We start from the raw sequence: 23,602 nt of genomic DNA on the forward strand, positions 1-23,602 counted from the left end.
TCAGGGAAGACCTAGATATCCCCATAAGGGATATGCACAGAGGCCAGCAAATGTTCAGCAGGCACCAGCTCCAATTGTAGCTGTAAATGCTTTATTGGAGAATGGTAGCCAACGCTAGGGGTCAGGTCATACCTGTAGTCTACAGATGGTCAGGTTAACGGGAAGTATTAGGGAAGAACTTGTCATGATGGTTGATGTAGCTGGTACTGAATATCCTTTTCTTGTAGACACAGGGGCGACCAGGTCGGTGATAAAATTTCCCGTTAAATTGCAGGTGACCAACGAGACAGTACCAACAATGGGTGTAACAGGTAAAGTGGAACGTTATCCTTTAACAAAGTCCACAGAGGTTACTATTGGGCCGTTGCATACCAGGCATTCTTTCTCCTGGCTGCTGCGGCTCCTACTAACCTACTGGGTAGAGACTTGTTATGTAAGATGGGATGTGTTATATATTGCACCCCTGATGATGTATTTTTAGATATCCCAGAGAGAATGGAATACGAGGTGCGGGATATGTTAGACACTCCCCAAAGGATAATGTATCACTCTACAAGTTTAAATGAAACTCCATCACAGGTAGATGAAATGTCCCTAATCCCAGATTCCCTTTGGACTAAAGATGGACAGGACACTGGATTAATGGCAAACGTAAGCCCTGTAATGGTAAATTTAAAAAGTGGAAGGCAAGCTCCAAAAATTCCCCAGTACCCACTAAAACAGGAGGTAGAATTAGGGGTGTTTCCAATAATTGAGCGATTATTGCAACAGGGAATTTTAGTTCGTACAGCTAGTGTAGCCAATAGTCACATCTTTCCAGTGAAGAAAAGTGGTGGGAGGGGTTATAGGCTGGTACAAGACCTTAGAGGTGTCAATAAGGTAGTAGAGAGCCAATTCCCCGTAGTGCCGAATCCAGCTGTCATTTTGATGCAAATCCCACCAAATGCAACCCATTTCACTGTCATCGACCTCTGTTCAGCTTTCTTCTCTGTGCCTCTCCATCCTGACTGTCAGTATCTATTCGCATTTACATACAGAGGTTTACAATACACATGGACACGATTACCCCAAGGTTTCATAGACAGCCCCAGTATCTTCTCCCAGGCATTGCACGACTGTTTACAATCTTTTCAACCTGCCAATGGATCTGTTCTAATTTCAATATGTGGACGATTTATTGCTATGTTCTGACTCGTTTATATCATGTTTGAATGATACTAAACTTTTGTTACTTCATCTCTCACAAACAGGACACAAGGTGGCTAAGGACAAACTACAGCCGTGCCAATCCAGAGTAAAATATTTGGGACACTGCCTAACCCAGGGTTACGACACCTTACAACAGATAGAATCCAGGCCATACAAAACATGACACTGCCGCAGAATCAACAGCAAATTCGTACCTTCTTGGGAATGTGTGGATACTGTAGAATGTGGATACCAGGGTTTTCTATTTTGGCATTACCTTTACAGGAATTAGTCTCTTCCTCAAAGCCCGATCGTGTCATACACACAGAGGAATCAGAACAGGCTTTCCTTAATCTTAAGGATAGTCTGACAAGAGCTCCTGCATTGGGAATACCTGATTATGAAAAACCTTTTGATTTGTATTGTACGGAAGCTGATGGTTGTGCTGCAGGTGACCTTACACAAAAACATAGGGATGCCAGTAGGCCCGTAGCATATTACAGTGCACAATTGGACACTGTGGCGAGATCACTCCCAACCTGTTTGAGAAGTGTAGCAGCAACAGCTCTATTGGTCAGCAAAAGTGAGGATGTGGTATTGGGCCATGATATGATTGTTTATACCTCACATGCTGTGTCTGCCCTGTTGAACTCTGCCCAAACCAGACACGTATCCTCAGCTAGATTCACCAAATGGGAACTAGCTCTAATAGCACCCTCAAACATCACTATAAAGCGGTGTAATACATTAAATCCAGCAACGTACTTACCGTATGTGCATAAGAATGCACAAAGGGTGGAGAATGAGTCTCTGGTAGAAAGTGAGTTTTGCAAAGGTATTGATACGCATGATTGTATGGATTATCTTAACCAGACCTTTACCGCTAGACCTGACATACGTGACATACCTTTAGAGAATGCAGATGTGACATTTTACATGGTTGGAAGTTGCCATAGACAAACGGACACAGGTGAGTTATGTACAGGTTATGCTGTTGTAGATGACACAGACATCATAGAAGCTGAACCTCTTGGTCCTCCTCACTCAGCCCAAGTGGCGAGGTTAGTAGCACTGAGAAGAGCGTGTGAATTGGCAGCAGGCAAATCTGCCAACATTTACACTGACTCTAGGTATGCGTTCGGGGTGGTTCACGATTTCGGAGCTCTATGGCGTCTGAGAAATTTTATGACAGCAGCAGGCACACCAGTCGCACATTCCAGACACATAAAAGGATTATTAAAAGCAATTCAGTTGGCCAAAATGGTAGCAGTAATAAAGTGTAAAGCCCACACATGTGAGGAAGACCCAGTATCATTGGGCAACAACAGGGCGGATGAAGCTGCCAAGTGGGCAGCAGGTTTAAAAACAAATGTACCCATAGAACAAGTAATGGTTTTCCAAACAGTTCACATGCAGAAATTAATTGAGATGCAAAATTTGTGTTCTACCCAAGAGAAAGCAACCTGGAAGTCTAAGGGATGTGGGCAAGAGCCCTCTGGACTCTGGAGGGACGGACAAGGTAAGCCGGTGGCACCTAAGGTGTATTACCCAAGCCTGGCTGAGGCAGCGCACGGACTGACTCACTTGGGAAAACGGTATGTGCAAGTTGGTGAGGGCATACTGGTGCGCACCAGGTTTTTCTTCACAAGCAGAGAAGATAGCAATGTCCTGTCTGACCTGCTTGAGAAAGAACATAGGGAAAGCGATCCCTACCGAACCGTCCCACATTCCACCGACCTATGGACCTTTCCAGGTGATACTAATTGATTTCATCCAATTACCACCCTGCAGGAACCTTAAGTATGTATTAGTGTGCACAGACGTATTTTGTAACTGGGTTGAGGCCTACCCAGCGGCCATTAATACTGCTGCGTTTACTGCCAAGAAAATAGTTCAGGAATTTGTATGCAGGTACGGTATCCCTAGAATCATCGAGAGTGATAGGGGTACCCATTTCACAGGTGATGTTTTTCAAAATATGTGTAAGCTGATGGGTATTAATAGCCGACTTCACACCCCCTACCGACCGCAAACCAGTGCCAAGGTAGAGAAGATGAACGGAACTATTAAAAATAAGCTAAGTAAAATCATGGCAGAGACTGGACTAGGATGGCCAGAAGCGTTACCCTTGGTCCTACATAGCATAAGGACCACTCCTAGACCTCCTCTGAATCTGTCCCCATTTTAAATATTGTTCGGTAGACAACCTCATTTGATTATAAGTCCACAATAAGATCTAAAGGGTAACAACGAGGTAACTGTGAAGTATCTTATATCAATGAGTAAGCAGTTAAAGCAACAGCAGCAGAAACTGAAATTGTTGTCTAATGATATGCCTGAAACGAACTGTCATAATGTTGAACCAGGAGAATATGTAATGATCAGAAATTTCTTGCGTTCAGGTTGTTTGACTGATCGGTGGGAAGGTCAGTACCAGGTGCTGCTGACGAGTACTACATCTTTGAAGGTGGCCGAGAGAGATACCCGGGTCCATTCCACTCACTGCAAAAAGGTCAATCAACCGGTGGAGAAACAAGTCGGAGACAAAGCTGATAGCGTGGACCTGTCGATCGCGAGCTTGTTGCGGGAGGATTGAAAAGGTCGTAGTAAGATACCTGAACTGATAGAAATTTACAGGTCTTGTTGTGACAATGGATGGGCCTGCTGTGTTCATTTTCAGATTCTCTTTTAGAGTGTTCACCATCCTGGTCAGTCCGGGGATATCCAGTGTCTGTGATGGGGTCCGATTGAGGAAACGGGAGCTGATGGCAGTGCTGATGGAGTGGAATCAGGAGGAGTGCAATGCCAATCAGGGGAGGCCCTTCCAATCTTAGTACTGTTATTGTTAAAAGAGCTGTCATTCCGGATACTCAGGGAAGGTGTGGAGGGTTATCGCCTGAGGATTCCTGTATTTGTGAGCTTTGTGGGTCCCTAGTTGATGAGAACTGTATCCAACGGTGCCAACCTAAATATATTCCGTACTGGGGTGGGTATCCTCTAGAGGATTATCATAGCATGGTAGGCAAAGTGTTAAATCAAACCGATTTCTGGGTGTGTTCACATGTGCCCCAGGGACAACATAACGTAGGGTTGGTGCCATTTCCGCTGAATATCACGGAAATTTTAGAATTACAAAAAGGGAAAGCATTGGATGGAAAATTCCTCTCATCCAAACCACCTCATTTCAAACTCTATCAATTCCAAGTAGATAGATCACTTTTGTGTTTAAACATAACCAACCCCAATAAACCCGGGAGTTGGGAAGTGACTAATCAGACGATGACCTTCTCACAAAGAGCTGATAATGAGTCCATAAACCATGATCTATTGCGCTCCATTAAGTCTGGTGGGAAACATTTTAGGTATCGGTATACATTGAGTTCCACCAAAGAAATTATTGGTAAGGTGCTAAATAGTTATTGTGCTAAAATAATACAGCCAGAAACTTGCATGTACCAGATGGAAGAACCAGAAATAGGATTGTTTGCAAGGGAAATGTGCTTAGTGATAATGATGCATACCATTCCTTATGTTCTCCCTGATAATGTATATTTCATCTGTGGAAGAAAAGCGTATAAATGGCTCTCCCTGAGTTCCGAAGGTTTGTGTTACCTGGGAAGAGTAGTCCCAGAAGTTATGACCCTCACACATGTTGAAATGCTGGGTATACATAAAAACACACCGTCACTATATCTTCACACACAATATGAACACAGAGGCAAAAGAAATATGGTACCTGGTGATATACATAAAGCCACTCAGTTAATCAGTGAGACAACTGGCTTTCAAGTTCTGGTCGCATTGGACCCCACCAGGATTGCTCGGGGTACATTAAATTTTAGATATATCCAGGAACTTGCTAAATTAATAGATAATATCACCGAGATGTACGATGACACATTCAGGTATACAGGGAGAGAATTGCAAGCGTACAAGAAAGAACTGGTGCAACACAGGCTAGTGTTGAATTATTTAACTGCTGTTACTGGAGGGTATTGCGTAACATTGGCCACCCAATTTGGAGTAAAATGTTGCACCTATATCACCAATGATACCAGCGACCCTAAGGAAGTGATAGACCGGAAGATGGATGAAATTCTGCAGCTAAAGTGGGAATTTCGCAAGAACCATAACTCTTCAGTGGCTGAAGCAGGGGAAAAGATAGAAGGATGGGTGTCATGGCTGAACCCAGTAAAATGGTTCTCAGGTCTAGGGGAATGGGTCCAGGAAGTGATCGCTAGCATAGGCAAATTCTTAATCCTTATACTGATTGTCATCATAATAATTGGCATATGCGTCCGGTGTGTTCCTATTGTGTTGAAGTGTGGAAAATGTAAAAACAGAGTGAAACGAAAGAATTAAACTATGATGGTGGTCAGTAATGACAATATGTATACTGAGGTAAATATAGGACTGCCTTACAACCCTGAACTAGGAAATACAATCGTTTGATGTATTATATTTAGACATGCATGAAATGTATTATTGAAATGTTATTCATAGAACACCTCAGATAATGTAAAGTCTCAATTCCCCTTCAAGACTCTCCTTATAGGATAGGTGTATCCCCACATCTTTCCCATGATACCTTAAGGATCCGCGGTGTGCATATAAGGACAGTTTTATGTCCCTCCCGGAGATGCATTATCTGAATGGTTCAAATGACCACACTGTGTTATACCATAATGGCATTGAATGGTATATTCACATGCATGGCTAAACAGATTCAGAATAGGTTGTGATAGCGCTTGATTGGCTTTCAAATGGTGGACTGTCGAAACCGAATAATTAGGTAAGACAGAATCTGTTTGCCAATCAGGAAAACATGCACGACGCCATCTTGTGAATGGCAGCAAGACTCCATTTTAGAAAAGAAAGCTTACACAAGCGCCAATTTGTCAAAAATACATAGTACACAATCCACAGTGCAAAATTGATAAAAGTAGCAATTTTGCTACTCACAACGCAAAGTTGCTAAAAAGTAGCACAAACAGCTTTTTAGCAATCTTCCCCTAACACCTACCGATGGTGTTTAGCAGACATAAAATAACTTTGCAACACATTAAAATCACCACAGACTTATATTTGAGCAGTAGCAAAGTAGTGGTATTTTCCCCTGCATTCACATTAACACATACGTGATGTAGCAAAAAGTAGCAAATTAGTGGTGTTTTCCCTGCACTTCATGTTAAACATAGGACAACGCAAAATAGCTATTTAGACGCACAGCCAGCTTTTTAGTGACCTTTCCCAAACTCATACTGGCATGCTCACACACATACACAGAAGCCTTTCCAACTTAGTGCTGGTCGCTAAGTGCCCCACAGACCCTCAAACACACAACACAATTTAGTGTCATTTCTCCCCGCATACACATTTAAAAGCAATGGTCCCGCAGCGCGAAAGGAATGATTATTACTTGGTTTAATCGCAATGTCAGCATATAAAGAAATTAATGTTTTCTGTAACTATGACTTAGTAAATGACAATTGGACCATGTTTGATGCCGTACTGATCTACTCTGTTCCCACAGCGTTCCGGTGGCACCGGTAAGAAGATCAGAACAAGCGGCTATGAAATATGAATGTTAGAGAGAATAACTTCTTGAAATGTTGTATGCCATAGTTAGATTAGATTTATTATGCAGCGGGAAGGTGAACACAATCAGGCTGTTAGAGGCTGGGTTGAGTCTTTGCACTGACCTATGAATTGTACCGTAACGGAAGAAGCAAGAAGAGGAACCAATGAGAACCTGCCAACGTATCCTATTGTATTGCTTATCCCAGTACGGGTATATATGCGAGTTCTCTAAAACGAGATGCCAGTCTGCGGTGTTCCTGTTATGCTGTTCGACGAAGGTCTCATTATTGATGCCGGTATCTGGTCCCAGAGCGCACGCGTATTTATTGACTGTACCTTATGACCTAATATTTGTACAATTTATTTTGCGCTCATTGTTAGATCATAGCGTGGTAACATCTGTACTTTTACCTGAATAATAATCTTTAGCGCGTTGGAGCGCTATTCAACTGTCTTAGAGTTTTATTAATGGTATAATTAAACACAACGCTAATTAGCGACATCTTGTGGTTTTAGAAGGTATAGGCAGGTTTTGTCTTAGAGGTTCTAGGCAGGTGAATCTTAGAGGTTTATAGGCAGGAATGTACTAAAGGTTTATTTACCATTCAACAGTGCGATCGCCTGCCTTGCTGTGGGTTTGTCGGAATTGCATACGCTGGCTGCATCTAGAGAGCGGGTCTGAATCGAGCCCTTCAGCCCTAGCAGTATTTGAGAACAAAACTGAAATGTTTATTTAATGAAATGAGCAGCTGTGAATGTCAGGAGGTTGTACTTGGGTGCGACATTTACAGTTCTACTTAGTGCACCTCTACAGACACCACTGGGACAATGCCTTCATTAAATCAAAATTGTGCACTTACTGTATCTGCAGACTCTTAGGGGTAAATTTACTAAGATTCGAGATGGTCCCGATTTTTAAAGTGATTTACCTTGCTGGTACTCGCCAAAATTTGGGTGATTTAATCCCTTTTTTTTTAACCAAATTTGCCAACAGGCGATTTGAGGCTAAACGAGTTTGCCGATGGTGAAGCAGAACGAGATATCTCTCCCGAGTAACTCGTTTTGCAGGAGATTACTCACCCAAGATTGCAGTGTGTTCTCTCTGCAAATCTCTCCCGAGCTAGCAGCCAGCACATATCAGTGAGATATGTGCTTGCTGCTTGTGTGTTAAGACTTGTAAAAAATAGAGGCCTTGCCTTTCCATATCCCACCTGAAACATTGACAAGATTTAAAACAAATTTCAAATACATATGGAAGGAGAACTCCATGGGCCTGATTCAGACCCACTCGCGAGCGGCTGTCCGCTCGCAAGTGGGTCGATGGTGTGCACTGCGCATGCGCACGACGGAGGGAGCTCCGTCGTGCGCATGCGCGAGACGCGCCGAGCGAAGGACTTTCCTTCGCTCGTTGTGTCTGATCAAAGGGGGCGTGCTGTCGATGTTGATTGACAGCACGCCCCCATTGGTGGGCGTACCGGGGGCGTGCCTGCCAGACGGAGGCGTTCCCAAGGGAATGCCTACCGTCAGAAGCCGGCCCCACTGACATCACTAGTGATGTCAGTGGGAGTGATTTTGGCTCTGATAGAGCCAAAATCACTCCAGGCCTTGCAGTTGAGAAACTCAACCGCAGGCTTCTGCTCGCACTGGCGATGGTCAAGACCATCGCGACCATCATCCTGCACGCTCGTATAGGCTGTGGGTGGTGACCCACAGCTATACTCGCGTCCAGGAGGACGCTCCATATTTATGGAGGTGGGCCCTGATTCAGAGCGAGCGCTCTGGTCAGAGCGTCCGGCTCTGAATCAGGGCCCATATCTTATCTAGGGATCCACATATCTAACACTATGTCTAACATAGCAGAATTAAATATTAAACCCCTTTTGACCGATATAGATGACCTATTGAAACGTTGGTTAAGATTTGAAATATCATGGTTGGGTAGACTTGCCGCGTTCAAAATGTTGATTTTACCAAAGCTTATGTATTTGTTCCGAGCAATCCCTTATCTAGTCCAAAAAAATTATATTAGACAGATTCACTCCTTCATTTAGAAATATATATGGAAGGGAAAGACCCCTAGGATCACTTATTCTCGGTTAGCTAGACAGTGCAAGTTGGGTGGGCTTGAAGTCCCCGATCTGTTAGCCTACCATTATGCTTGTCTGGTGGCTTAGATGGTCCCTTCCCCCTGTGGCGAAAGATACTCCCCGAGCCGTTGTAGACTCATTAATGGCCTGGGATCTTACAGCAATCTCTACTACGGGAATCTCTCTACCGACCGGTAACCTCTCCTTAGGAACCCTCTCACATTTAATACCAGATTTAAACATTTCTCGATGGCAAACCTGCAGCATCTCTTCTATCTCTGATCTGATTAATAATAGATCTATCAGAACTTACAATTACAATACAATCTACCACATAGGGAATTATTTACGTATACCCGTATATACCATTGGTTATTGAGTATGTTTAAAATCCCGGGCTCTTTACACCTTCCGCCTGCCCACATCCTATCTAGATTGTCATCAGGGAACTCCAGAGGTTCAATACGGTTTTGGTACTCCATATACCAAGATAGAGAGGAAATGAGGAAATCTCCCACGCAACTTCAATGGGAAGCTGACCTACAAACCACATTTACACCCCATCAATGGGAATCCATATACTTAACAGCCCACCGCTTCTCCAGATGCCATAACCACCTTGAAATGCAATATAAATTGTTACAGAGACTTTATTTCACACCAGCTAAACTACATAAGATTTGGCATTCCCAATCGAAGTTTTGCTGGAGAAACTGTATGGAAATAGGCGATTTATTCCATATTTTCTGGAGCTGCACTCGCATACGACATCTATGGAACGAGGTGTTCACATTAGCCTTTTTCACAGGTATGTCTCCAGGAATCCCCTGCTTTGGCACTGTTACATATATACCCTTCGGGTCTATCTAAGGCGGATTGTTACGTTCTAGGACATATATTCATTGCCACAAGAGCAGCCATTGCTCAGAATTGGAAATGTTCATCTCCTCCCCCCCTTTCTAAAATAATTTGTAAGATTCATTTTGCCTTTTTAATGGAAACTGTAGGGTTATCATATTCCTCTTCGATCTCTTCCCCTTTAGTAAATTGGTCCAGTTGGTCCAAGTTTACTACAGCTGGGGAAGGAGCACTACTTCTCCTGGAAACCCCTTCATTTTCTATTTTATTGAAAGGTTTGCTGCTGTTTCTTCTCCCTATGTTATTTTATTACAACGTAATTATGGGGTATGAGATCAGTCTGTTGTTAATACTATTTGCTTTTTATATACTGCTATGATTGGAAATGTTGTAATTTTTCCTGATTCCCTCCCCCCCTCCTTTTCTCCTTTCTGTACCCCTTCCCCTCCGTGGTTCACGGACAAAATTCTAATAAAAAACTGTTGATGGAAAAAGACTTGTAAAAAATAGATAAATGTTCTTATAAAAAAATGACGTGAGGTTCCCCCCTCCAAAACACTAATCAGCCTCGCACTTGCCAGCCTGTCCTGGTTCTTAATTTACAGGGAAAAAAATGTGTAGAGTTCCACTGTAAATTACGAACCAGCAACAGGCAGCAGGGCCACTGGTACCTGTAGTTCACCTGTAAAGAAATGGTTAATAAAACACACAACACACCGTGAAATAAAGCGTTATTGCATCCATAAACACACTTACACATACTCACCTGTTTCCAGATTTTCATGTCCCCTTGTCAACGTAAAGTATCCCAACGAATTACCTGGGCTTAGCCAATGAGCGGCTCCTCCACGTGGGTCCCAGCCAATGAGCGGCCGCTAATGTTAGCCGCCACTGATTGGCCGGCAGCCCGGGACTGATGTCAACTCTTTCCCACGAGCTGACATTGTGGTTCTCCAAGTACCAGCATGCGGGGGAATTTTTACACTACACCCAACACTATCAACCGGCCACCCAGGGGTGGCGGGGATAGCCCCGGGCTATCAGCCTCGGCCAGGGGTGCCCTGGAGAGGGTGACCCCTTTATTGGGGGGTCCCCATCTCCCCAGGGATCCCTGGCCTGGGCTGACTAACGGTCAGGGCTGACACTGCGGCTGGGGGGCCCGGTGAAAGGGCACCCCTGGCTGTGGCATCAGTCCCCCCATTAGAAAGGGTCCAGGGCTGCTTTTAAATATATGGGGGAACCACACTTCATTTTTTTCCCCCCGTATATTTAAAACCTGTTCTGCCCCTGCTGCCTGTTGCTGGTTCGTAATATACAGTGGAACTCTACATATTTTTTTCCCTGTAAATTAAGAACCAGGACAGGCTGGCAAGCCCGAGGCTGGTTAGTCTTTTGGGTGGGGGGACCTCACGTAATTTTTTTAACAAATTAACCCTATTTTAACCATTTAAAGAAAGCAACATTCACAAATCACAATGATTTGTATATGTTTCTGACCATCTCGCAGCTCAGGGGATTGAGAGTTTGAAAAGTGATTTTGGCAGAGAGTTTGCTCCTATCTCACCCGAGCTTGTCATCCCGATTCTTGGTAAATTTGAGAGATGTATGCTTTAGGTGAAAAGTACTTCCGATTTGACCAGAAGGTGATTTGATTTGAGATTGCTATCTCACCTGAGTTTTACGAGTGAGATGAGAGAAATCTCTCTCTAACTCATCAAACTTTACCTTTAGTAAATTTGCAAGCAGGAAAAAAATCAATAAATCACCCGAGATGGTCATCTCGACCTATCTCGATTCTTAGTAAATTTACCCCTAAGTAACAGAAGTTAATCAATAGAATAACATTAGTGATAGCTAAACCATGCCCCACCTCTATCCCCTGCACGGTAGCTATTCTGTAATATTCTGCAATTGTATTACCTGGTCCTACCCCATTAACCACTTATATGGCACAGTGGTATGGGAAATGACTGCAGCCAGAGGGGCTTACTCTGACATGGTTGGGACTTATGGATCGATTCAGACCCGCTCGCTAGATGCGTATGCTCGTACCCAGCGTATGCAAATCTAACACAAACCCAGCAAGGCAGGCGATCGCACGGCAAGGCATAAGCACGCCCACTATGTCTTGGCGTGCGTTCGCTTTGTGTATGTAGACGCCCACCAATTTGTCTTAAGACGGCCACTTGCGCACGTCAACTCCAGGAAGTGTATGCAACCATTGGTACATCGGGTACCATCGGAAGCGCAGAGCTTGAGGTTGACTATACCCTGCCGCAAGCACTGCGATCACTTCAGTGTATAAACCAGCCAGGTGACGTGTACAATGACACTGCCTCTTAATTATGCACTCCTCTGAAATGGCGTTGAGACGCTCAGGCACGCCTGCGTTCGCATCTCCAATCCCCCGTTATTAATGGCTAGCCTCTGTCACCACCCACAAATGGCTTGTCCTGTCACTCATTCAGCTGGGCTGTCTATGCTTGGCGAGCGTACGCTTCCCGATCGCTCGGACTAGTTTGCACAAGCGCAGTGCAATGCATACGCATGCGCACAGTTTGAACCATCAGCAGCTACGAGCGAACGCATCTCCTAGCGACCGGGTCTAAATCGGGCCCTTATTCCCACTTGGGGGGGTGGCGAGTCCTATTGATATAAGAGTTTATTGCCACTGGAGGGGGGAGACAGTAGGGATCTTTTGATATTAAGGGTGTGAGGGCAATGCTACTGGCGGGATCTATTACCACTGGGTGGTGGGGGTTATAGCCACCGGGAAATCTTTTGCAACGGGGGATAGGCTATTATAATGGAGACATATGGACACTTGGGGTGGGCTAGAACCCCATGGCATATTCACTAAAAAAATGTAAATGTTTTTAAAAAGATGTTCTTGACTTAAGGACATTTTTTATGTTGTTTGAACAGTTTGATAAATATTACAAAAGAGAGGGATCACTGGCCTGCATTCGGCTAAATCGCTGCTATGAAAGCTGTCCCAGAACAACACCTAGTAAATTCACGTTTTTCATTTCGAGTTGAGGTCTTTCAGCCAGTGCTTTTCCCCTGGCGTGTTTTCTTGGGCCTCATCAAAGGGCAAGACTTCTAGGGGCGTATCCACAGTATCTACTGGTTCCCAAATAGCAAAACATCACAGCCCACAAATAAGTGAAATGGGAACTTAGGGACTGCGGACACTACAACTTCAACATGGACATGTAAGATTTTTAGACTTACACTATGGGCCATATTCAATTTGGGAGCGAAAAGTCCGTGCTGGACATTTCGCTCCACATCGCAGGTTTTCCAGGGATAAAGTATCGGGCAAGTGCCCGTTTTATCCCCGTATTCAATTATAAATCAACGAAAACATAAGTATTGCCAAAAAACGTGAATTTTCGGGAAATATTCCAGGGACCCCCCTAAAGATGTCTAGACATGGGGGATCACTACGGGTACCCCCATTTTTACCTGCTGAATGAAGTCTCGGTTTCTACTAGCTGCGGCAGGTGCATATTTGCGGCTATGAAGAAGGGGTGAAGAATAGCACTTAGATTTTTTGGGGGGTAAAAATAACTATTGCTATCAAATTTTGGGTACATGAAAATGGGGGTAAGCATTTTTTTAAGTTCCTAAAATTATTTTTTAAAATTCGGCAAAATGCACCTTCCGCTACTCCCGCAATGAAGAAACACCTGCCGCATACTTGGGAACCCCTCTGAATTTAATTTGGCTATTTTAGAAGTGTGTTCCCTATTTTTTATTGTTTTTTTTACCCCCAAAATTAAAGTAAATTTTTTTGGGTGTCCCGATTTTTTTTCTTTTCCTTTTTTATTGTAACACTGTATTAAAAGCTTAGAAATTGTGCTTCATTCAACAGGGCCGAAGAGTGTCACAACTGTATTTGCTATAATTAATTGGCGTTAAAGACACGGGATGCAGTCAGGAAGCCGCCGGTCGAAATGCCGACTGCCGGCTTCCTGACTGTGCAATCCCGACAGGGGACTAATGATAGGCGTCGAAATCCCGACGCCTATTATTATCCTTACGCCGGGAGCCCGACGCCCAGCATACCGAACGACAGTAGGCTGGTGCCAGGTGCGGACAGCCGCGGGGGGGAGGGTTAGATTAGGGGATGCCCGGGGGGGACTTAAGGTTAGGCACCCCCCCGGGAGGTTAGGCTAGAGGAAGGGGGGTTATGGTCAGGCACCCCCGGGTGGAGGTTATAGTTAGGCACCCCCCCCCCAGGAGGGTCAGGTTTAGGCTGCAGGGAGGGGGGGTTAGGTTTAGGCACTTACGAGGGGGTTAGGCACTAGGGGGGAGGTTAGGGTTAGGCACTAGGGGGGAGGATAGGGTTAGGCACCCCTAAAGTGGGTTAGGGTTGGGGGGGTAGGGATAGTTAGTTACTTACCTTGTCGGGATCTTTACTGCTGCCGGTCTTCCGGCATCGGCATTTATACCGATCCCAAAGACACATCATGCAATTGAGAAATAAGCGATAAAAGCAGGAGCTATATGTAAAATGAGCTCAAATATGCTCTAGGTTACTCAGAATTTCTATGCAATCTACAACAAGAATGTGATTAGGTGAAAGTAAGCCAAGTGAAACTCTAACGCTTGGTATCTCATTGGGATAGCAGAGATTTTAAAAGAGCAATATTTCGCATGCAGGGTTGAATGAACAGAACTAAAGATAGCTAAAAAAAAAAGAAAGACAAATCATCCTTACCCAGGATCCAGTAATTGCCTCAGGCATCACTCTATTTCCAAAACCCACATACAAATCCTTTTTCAGGTGAGCTGGGTACAGAGAAATCTCATATTTTGTGTCCTCAGCACTGTTACTGTGTTGCCAGGGCACTGTTGACAGCGTTGCTAGGTGACCAGAAGAATAGTGTGAGAGCTATAGAATTCTGGCTTACAGCATAATACATGTTGCAATTGTACACAACGTAAAGAGAAATTAGAGGGGACAGGATTTATATCCTTTAATAAACAATATTGCTCAGATGGCTCTGTACAAACACCCACAGTTTCTTTTCATTGGACTGTGAACCTTACATGATTCATTTGTAGTGTTTACTGCGATCGTGTTGTATTAGTTCATAGAGTGTATTTCATTTCTGATAACCGGCAAATAGATGAGAAATATGATTCAGTTTGGCCATTTACTTTGAGCCTTATTTACAATTTTACTTGGGCAGACAGACTTTCCCCAGGCTCCACTGTTGGCATTGGGCTATAAAGTAAACAGCCCAGGCTCTCTACCCTTTGGACATTTACCTAAGAGGACTGGGTACCCTTTTAAAAGCATTGCTCTTATTATCTTATATGTTTTTGTATACTGTTCTCCCTTCACCTATGTAACCCAATAAAAACCTGTATATAAATATGCTAACGAGGGATCATTTTGCATCCAGCTCTTATACATCGAATATATACGTTCCAGAGAGGGACGGAGAAAGGGTACTAGGAGACATGTGAAGCAAGACATACTACTATTGAATTAGCATATTCTGGTACGCAGCCTCTTTATTTAATTATACCATTGATTCAAAAATAAATACTACACTATATATATATACTTTCCCCTCTGTGAGCTTGCATAAGCTCTGCTTTAAGGTGATCCAGTTGACGACATCCCATACTATCTATCCAGAGCGGACCACTCATTTCTGGATTTCAGATAAGCTTAAAAGAATTTCATTTTGGTACGCACAATCATTACTTGAGGACCGGTATATCATTTACTTGAATTACTACAGTATTGGGCGCATGTCTTCTTAAATCTCTTTTCCAGAACTACTCCATACGTTGGCCAAACGGACCCCAAGAGGACTGCTGCCACCTTTTTCATCTAAGGATTAGTGGCCCTGATTCAGAGCTGAACGCTCTGAGCAGAACGCTCGCTCTGAATCAGGACCGTCCTATTTAAATGTGGAGCGGCCTTATGGACGCTCGCATAGCTGTGGGTTACCACCCACAGCTTATGCGAGCGTCCATGATGATGGTCGTGATGGTCAAGACCATCGCGACCATCGGGCTTGCGACGAGACCCTTGCGGTAGGGTCTCGCTGCCGCAAGCCCAGGAGTGATTTTGGCTCTATCAGAGCCAAAGTCACTCCCACTGACATCATTACATGGGAACGCCTCCGTCTGGCCGCCACGCCCCCTACACGCCCAGCAAAGGGGGCGTGCTGTCAGTCACCATCGACAGCACGCCCCCATTGGTGCGATCCCTCCGTCGTGCGCATGCGCATTCTCACAACATCGACCCGCTTGCGAGCGAACTTTGCTCGCGAGCGGGTCTGAATGACCCCCAGTGACTGCACGGACTACACTTTATACCACTTCTTGCACTATATGCACGTCATTTATACACAGATACCTTAATATCTTTTAACTTAGACTGACGGGATCTCTATTTTCTGTGCGCTGTCCCTACACATCTTTTCACGAAAGATTTGTAATAAATCTGAAACGTTGCTTCATTATAACGTGAGTCTGGAATGGCTGTTTGTACTTGCTTGAAAATCTGTGGAGTGCTGCCTTATATGGATCTATATATATATATATATATATATATATAAATATATATATATATATAGAGTATATATATATATATATATATATATAGATATATATATATATACATGGGATGCGATCGATATCCCGACCACGGGAATTCCAGCAGTCAGCATACCGGTGCCAGAATCTCGACACCTGTCAGAATCTCGGCTCCCACATTCTGACCGCTGGGAATCCCGAAGGTGATTAGCGGGGTTAGGGGGAGGGTTAGCGTTAGGCACTAGGGGAAGGGTTAGACACTAAGAGGGGTATTCAATATGGGAGCGAAAAGTCCGTTCTGGACTTTTCGCTCCACATCGGAGATTTTCCAGGGATAAAGTATCGGGCGCGCGCCCGCTTTATCCCTGTATTCAATATAAAAGCTGCGAAAACGGGAACCTGCGAAGTGGGATCTGTGAAAAAATATGAAATTTTCATGGAATAAATTATAGGACCCCCTAAAACTGTAAAAGCATGGGGGATCACTATGGATACCCCCCGTTTTAGCCTGCAAATGAAAGTCGGGGATTTAAATAGCGGCTGCAGGTGTTTTTTTCCCGACATTGAAGAAGTGATGCAGAAGAGCACTTAGGTTATTTTTTTCATTTTTTTTAGTGGTCCCATCAAATTTGGGGTACATGTAAATGGGTACTAGTATATTTTTATGTCCCTAAAGTCTTTATTTAAAAATTCTGCAAATATGCACCTGCCGCTAATAGCCTATTCTAGAAAACACCTGCCGCATACTTGTAGAATAGCCCTGAACCTATTTCCCTATTTTTAAACACTTTTTTCCCATTTTTTTTTTTTTCACCCCAAATTTAAAATCATTTTTTTGGGGTGTCCCTATTTCGTTTTTAAACTTTTTTTTGACACAGTTTATTTTAAAATGACATTCCCAGGGTTGCAGGCTATTTTTTTAAGCCTGCACCCCTAAACCAGAAATTCTGCACTTTTTTTCGCCACCTATTCAGTGGGGAATAGTTATCCCCGTTTTTTTCAAAGACTTTTCAAACCTGCGAAAAGTCTTTGAAATTGAATACGGTGTAAAACCAAAACCAGCGAAAATGACGTCATCGGTGCGAAATTATTGCAAAAAATGACTTTTCGCTCCAAATTGAATTGCCCTGTAAGGGAGGGAGGTTAAGTTTAGGGTGCATGGAGGGGGAGCTTAGGTTTAGGCACTAGGGGGAGGTTAGTTTCAGGCACCAGGGAGGGAGGGTTAGGACAGGGAGAGAGTTAGGATACCTGCCGACAGGTTTAGGTATCCTAACCCTGTCGTGATGTCGGCGTCACGATTCTGACCGCCGGGATTCTGACCGGAGTCATCCCGTAACCCATGGTTACATACATACATGCGCACACACACACACATATATATATATATATATATATATATATATACATACATATATAAAATCAGAAAACTCAGCACTCACCATGTTTAAACACTCACAATAATGTATAAATAAATAATGGGGTTTTGGTTCATGGATTGGTCAATGCATTTAAGCCTGCAGCCCACATCACGGGACCCCACTTCTCTGCATGTCCTACACTATCTGTCACACTGATGGAAACCTCTTGGCTGCTATCACATAGTTTAAACTGAAAAAATGTTACCTGGTTTAAAGCTCACCTGCCAGCTAATGGCTTTTAAAGGCAAGGCAGTCACCAAACATAGCTTCTATCATACTACAGAAAGGCAGCTGACACAGGTTATATAAACGAATTTGCACATGGGGTGCATGAGAGAGTTATGATCACAAAAGGTTAATTAAAAATTAACCACATAAACAAAGTCAGAAATCCACTGCACTCGTGACCCCAACCTTTTGAACGGTAGTGTATATATATATGAGATATAGGTATATGGCATACCACCACTTCCTGCCGCTACTTTATTTTGCCACATTAAAGAGATTGTACCAGCACTGGAATCACGTATAGGATCGCAGTGCTGGAACAGCAGCGGCATTGCATGGAGAATGTGTTCCACTGGGGATGCATCTCATTGGGCAGCTGCGCTGAGATGGAGACGGGAGATACACTGCAGTTAGTTGGCTGACAATCATGGCTCGCGGAACGCCAACCAATGAGAAGCGCGGCCAGCACTGGATTTAACATGCCGTCCCATCTGCAGAAGCAGCCATCTCTCGGCTGTGAATCACGAGTGATCAGCCGGCATCAGTGTGCAGCTCACAGCGGTGTGCCCGATCTTCCCCCATAGTGACCAAGTCAGCAAGGACATTAAAAGGCAGGGTGAGAATGCAGTGCACGGCTTACCACTCACAGCCGACACATGCCCAACTGCTTTCACATGCTATTAAGTTGGACCATATAGCATATAGGTCCGTAATATGGGCACCATAATTAGGTCAATTAAGTTGGGTAGTGGCACACCACTGATGTCACATAGTGCCCTGTGACTGCAGGTTATGAAAAGCCTCCCTGCATACGGGTCATTCCATGCCAAAGCATCACAGCTTCCAACCCGACCGTCTTATGGTGCATACACACGGTCAGATTTTTCTTCAGATCTGAATGAAAACGATTTAAAAAATCATTCAATCGTTCATATCTGAAGGAAAATCTGACATATCTGCAGGGCTGGATTAACGGGGGGGCGACAGGGGCGGTCGTCCCTGGGCACCCACACGTAAAGGGCCCCCACACGAGGTTAACGTGCGCCGGAGGAGACGGAACCAGTTCCGCCTCCTCCGGGCTACCTCAGCCCGGCGCCGCAGAGAGGGTCAATTTACCGGGCGCCCGCTGGTAACCAGCGTGCACCCAGCTCTCTCCCCTCAGCAGCAGCCCGGAGTCGGAGCTCACTCGAGAGCTCCGACCTCCGGCTCACGCAGTGTGCACTATGGGAGAGACATCATGAACACTTGTGGCGCCATATAAATAAATGATAATAATAATTAGAAGCGGAGCTGGGGGCGTGACTAGGCGATCGCATCATTTTGGCCCCGCCACCACTACACAATGCTGGGATTACCGGCATTGTGAAGCAGGGGGCAGAGCCATGATGACGTGAGCCTTGCCAGCTTTTCTGGGGGTCCGGGAGCGCCCATCAGATTTTTGGGAGGCAAGTATGATATAAGGGATAGTTTATCTCAGAGGTTCCAAACCTCAGCCCTCAGGGCACTCTAATGCTGGCCATACACTGCGCAAATTTTAGACGCGCCGTACGATGAATTGTGTCGAAATCGTGTTGTAGGATAGGATACGATTCGATGCGCACTCCCGCTGCTCTTAAAAGTATCCTATGATCAGTTGTGCAGCCCATATTATCTATCGTAATCATATGCAGATTGTGTGTGAAAAAAGCACCAAATCGTGCGGTCGGGACTGCCAGGGAGTTCAAGGGAAAACGTACGATGAATCGCATCATACTAGTGTATGGCCAGCATAACAGTCCAGGTTTTAAGGATATCGATGCTTGACCACAGGTGACTTAATTAGTACCTTAGTCAGTTTGATTTAACCACCTGTGCTCAACCATGGATATCTCTAAAACCTAAACTGCTGAGGTGCCTTGAGGACCGCGTTTGGGAACCTCTGGTTTATCTAATAGTTTGTCAGTGAATAGTGGTAGTTTGATCAAGTGCGTGACATATGGATAAAGCTGCATACACACACAACGATTTAGTAAATGAACGATTTTAGTAAACGATTTTCGTTCATTTTTTCAAGGGAAAAATGAACGAAAATCGTTCAGTAAAATCGTTCAGTAAAATCGTTAATTTACTAAATGTAATGAACGATTTTTTTTTAACTACAAACGATTTTTGCATATTCCCTTACTGAAAATCGTTGAGTTGGTCAGTCTGACTGAACTACAAACGTGAACGCGCATAATCGTTCATCGTTTTAACTCAGAAAGTGAATGATTTTTTCAACGATTGAACGATATCGTTATCGATAATCGATCAAAAAATCGTTGTGTGTGAACGCACCTTTAAGCTGCATACACACACAACAATTTTGTTAAGAAAGATTTTCTGTCAGATTATCTGTCAGATTTTTTAAAGCGTAATAAATTATTTTTTTGAACTACAAACGATTTTTGCATATTCCCTTACTGAAATTCATTGAGTTGGTCAGTCTGACTGACCTACAAACCACAAACGTGAACGCGCATGAACGATAATCATTCATTGTTTTAACTCAGAAAGTGAACGATTTTTACGATTGAACGATAAACGATATCGTTAACGATAATCGTTCAAAAAATCGTTGGTGTGTATGCAGCTTAAGAAGTACATTATGGCTCAGTGCTGCAAACCATTTGATATTAAAGGACATAGCAGCAGAAAACAATTAAGGAAGGTGCTACCTTGTCAGATTAAAATACAGACACATGTCACTAGTCATCAAATGATTTGTATTAACTGTAGGAAACAAATTAAAAGGGATTCTTTAGCTGCTGAGGAAGGACCATGCACATCATTTGATGAGGAGAGTGACACAGAACATGCAGGACTGAATCAGCGTTGCAGTGTAAGCGAATAACCTATTAAGAGGAAAAGAATGAAAGAAGAAAACTATTGCAAAAGGAAAGCTTTAAAAATTGCAAAAGTTATAAAAAAGGATATATTTAATATTCCAGCAGAGGAACCTTTGCTTGATAATTGTTTTCTACTGCTGCTGTGTCCTTTAATATGAAATGGATTGCAGCACTGAGTCTTAATGTACTTTTTTATCCATTCGTCACGCTACCGCTATTCACTTATAAACTGTGGGCCTGATTCCGAGATGGATGGAATTGCACAGCTACACACAAGCGGCTGTGCAGTTCCGTCCATTTAAATTGCGAATGCAGAAAGAGGTGTCAGGCACCTTCTTGCTGCATCTGCATGATCCCAACGCTGCGACCGAGGTCGTAGCCGGGATCACCATCGGAACAATCACGATTGTTGTCCCTCCGGCCAGGCTGCGGCAGCTGAAGCTTACTGCAGCCTTACCGGGTCCTAGCAGCTTGCGAGGACAGGAACTATGCGTCCACCGACGTAGACCCTGGCCTCGTCCCTCCAGAAAACAGAGACGCTGCCCAGGAACACCCCCACTCCGCCTTCCAAGCGCCGCAGCCTGTCGATCAGACTGCGGCTGAGAGCAGGGCCGGATTAACAATGGGGAGGGTGGAGCTACAGCTCCAGGCCTCCCATTGGAAATAGGCCCATAGGATAAACAGACTACAGTGCAGACAGGAAAAAAAAAGTTTTTTTTTTCCTGTCACCACCAACAGTCCATCTCACTGCCCTGCTCACTCACCACCCGGCCGCCCGAAGTTTAGCCTATTCTAACTCCCACTTCCCCCCCTCGGTGGGTCTACTCACTGGCAGTCCCAAAGCCCCGCCCACCTCTGGTCAACGAAGCTCCGCCCATTAGTCATCTGAAGCTCCGCCTCCAGTGCTGTCCTACTCGTAAGCTGTGTCCTAGCTCATGAAGGAAAGCAGCCCAGGAAACCATGCTCAGAATCTTTCAACAGGTCAGTGTAATCGTAATATCTGGCCCCTGTGTGTGTATGTATGTATGTGTATATTGATAGATATATCTATATAGATATGCATATAGGTGTTAAATTAAGTGGGTACACAGGTACATATATGTATGTATTAGGGGTGAGCGGGTTCGGATTTCTGAAATCCGAACCCCCCCGAGCCCCCCCGATCCGAGTCCGATCCGAATCAGGCTCGACTTTTCCCGCCTGACTCGGATCTGAAATCGAGGCAAAACGTCATCATCCCGCCTTCCGAGTCTCGCGGGTTTTGGATCCTATATAAGGTACCCACGTCGGCGCCATTTTCTCACTCGGCTGTGGACAGTGAAGAGGGAGGGTGGGAGTTAGGGCTGTGTAGTGTAGTGTAGTGTAGTGCTGCTGTTGTCCACTACTTCAAAGTCCATAGGGGCTGGCTGTGTTGTGCTGTGCTGCTGTTGTTAATAGGGGCTGTGTCCACTACTTCAAAGTCCATAGGGGCTGGCTGGACTGTGTTGTGCAGTCAGTTCTCCATAGGGGCTGTGTCCACTCCAAAGTCCTGTGCAGTGTCCCAGTCCTAAAGAGGTGCTGTAGTGTTGTCCAGGGGGTGCTCTGTCCATCAGGGGTGCTCCCCCCAAGTGCTAAAAAAATAATATATTTTCTGTGTTTGTGAATTGTGTGCGCAGTAGCCGCACGTGCATCAACAAAGTAGTGCCAAGCGTGCGCCTGTGTCATAAGTAAAGGGCCGGCTGGCTTGACCGTTAAAGGGTGCTGTAACCCCCGAAAGTACACTCCAGTCCAAACCAAAAAAAAATTATTTTCTGTGTTTGTGAATTGTGTGCGCAGTAGCCGCACGTGCATCAACAAAGTAGTGCCAAGCGTGCGCCTGTGTCATAAGTAAAGGGCCGGCTGGCTTGACCGTTAAGGGTGCTGTAACCCCCGAAAGTACACTCCAGTCCAAACCAAAAAAAAAATTATTTTCTGTGTTTGTGAATTGTGTGCGCAGTAGCCGCATGTGCATCAACAAAGTAGTGCCAAGCGTGCGCCTGTGTCATAAGTAAAGGGCCGGCTGGCTTGACCGTTAAGGGTGCTGTAACCCCCGAAAGTACACTCCAGTCCAAACCAAAAAAAAAATTATTTTCTGTGTTTGTGAATTGTGTGCGCAGTAGCCGCACGTGCATCAACAAAGTAGTGCCAAGCGTGCGCCTGTGTCATAAGTAAAGGGCCGGCTGGCTTGACCGTTAAGGGTGCTGTAACCCCCGAAAGTACACTCCAGTCCAAACCAAAAAAAAAATTATTTTCTGTGTTTGTGAATTGTGTGCGCAGTAGCCGCACGTGCATCAACAAAGTAGTGCCAAGCGTGCGCCTGTGTCATAAGTAAAGGGCCGGCTGGCTTGACCGTTAAAGGGTGCTGTAACCCCCAAAGTACACTCCAGTCCAAACCAAAAAAAAAATTATTTTCTGTGTTTGTGAATTGTGTGCGCAGTAGCCGCATGTGCATCAACAAAGTAGTGCCAAGCGTGCGCCTGTGTCATAAGTAAAGGGCCAGCTGGCTTGACCGTTAAAGGGTGCTGTAACCCCCAAAGTACACTCCAGTCCAAACCAAAAAAAAATTTATTTTCTGTGTTTGTGAATTGTGTGCGCAGTAGCCGCACGTGCATCAACAAAGTAGTGCCAAGCGTGCGCCTGTGTCATAAGTAAACGGCCGGCTGGCTTGACCGTTAAAGGGTGCTGTAACCCCCGAAAGTACACTCCAGTCCAAACCAAAAAAAAAATTATTTTCTGTGTTTGTGAATTGTGTGCGCAGTAGCCGCACGTGCATCAACAAAGTAGTGCCAAGCGT

General features: G+C 44.6%; 1 protein-coding gene across 1 annotated transcript in view; it reads right to left on the bottom strand.

Moving 5' to 3' along the window:
* CIMIP7 (ciliary microtubule inner protein 7) overlaps positions 1–14,538 on the bottom strand; it is a 76,169-nt gene extending 61,631 nt beyond the window's left edge. Inside the window, exon 1 of the mRNA XM_088473279.1 lies at positions 14,440–14,538. Within this exon, the coding sequence (XP_088329405.1) occupies positions 14,440–14,466 (27 nt within the window). The 5' untranslated portion in view covers positions 14,467–14,538. The remainder of the gene's footprint in view (positions 1–14,439) is intronic.
* Positions 14,539–23,602: the final 9,064 nt, after the last annotated feature.

This window comes from Taudactylus pleione, unplaced genomic scaffold, assembly GCF_031769625.1.
Source record: "Taudactylus pleione unplaced genomic scaffold, aTauple2 ptg000133l, whole genome shotgun sequence".
In the NCBI taxonomy this organism is placed as follows: Eukaryota; Metazoa; Chordata; class Amphibia; order Anura; family Myobatrachidae; genus Taudactylus; species Taudactylus pleione.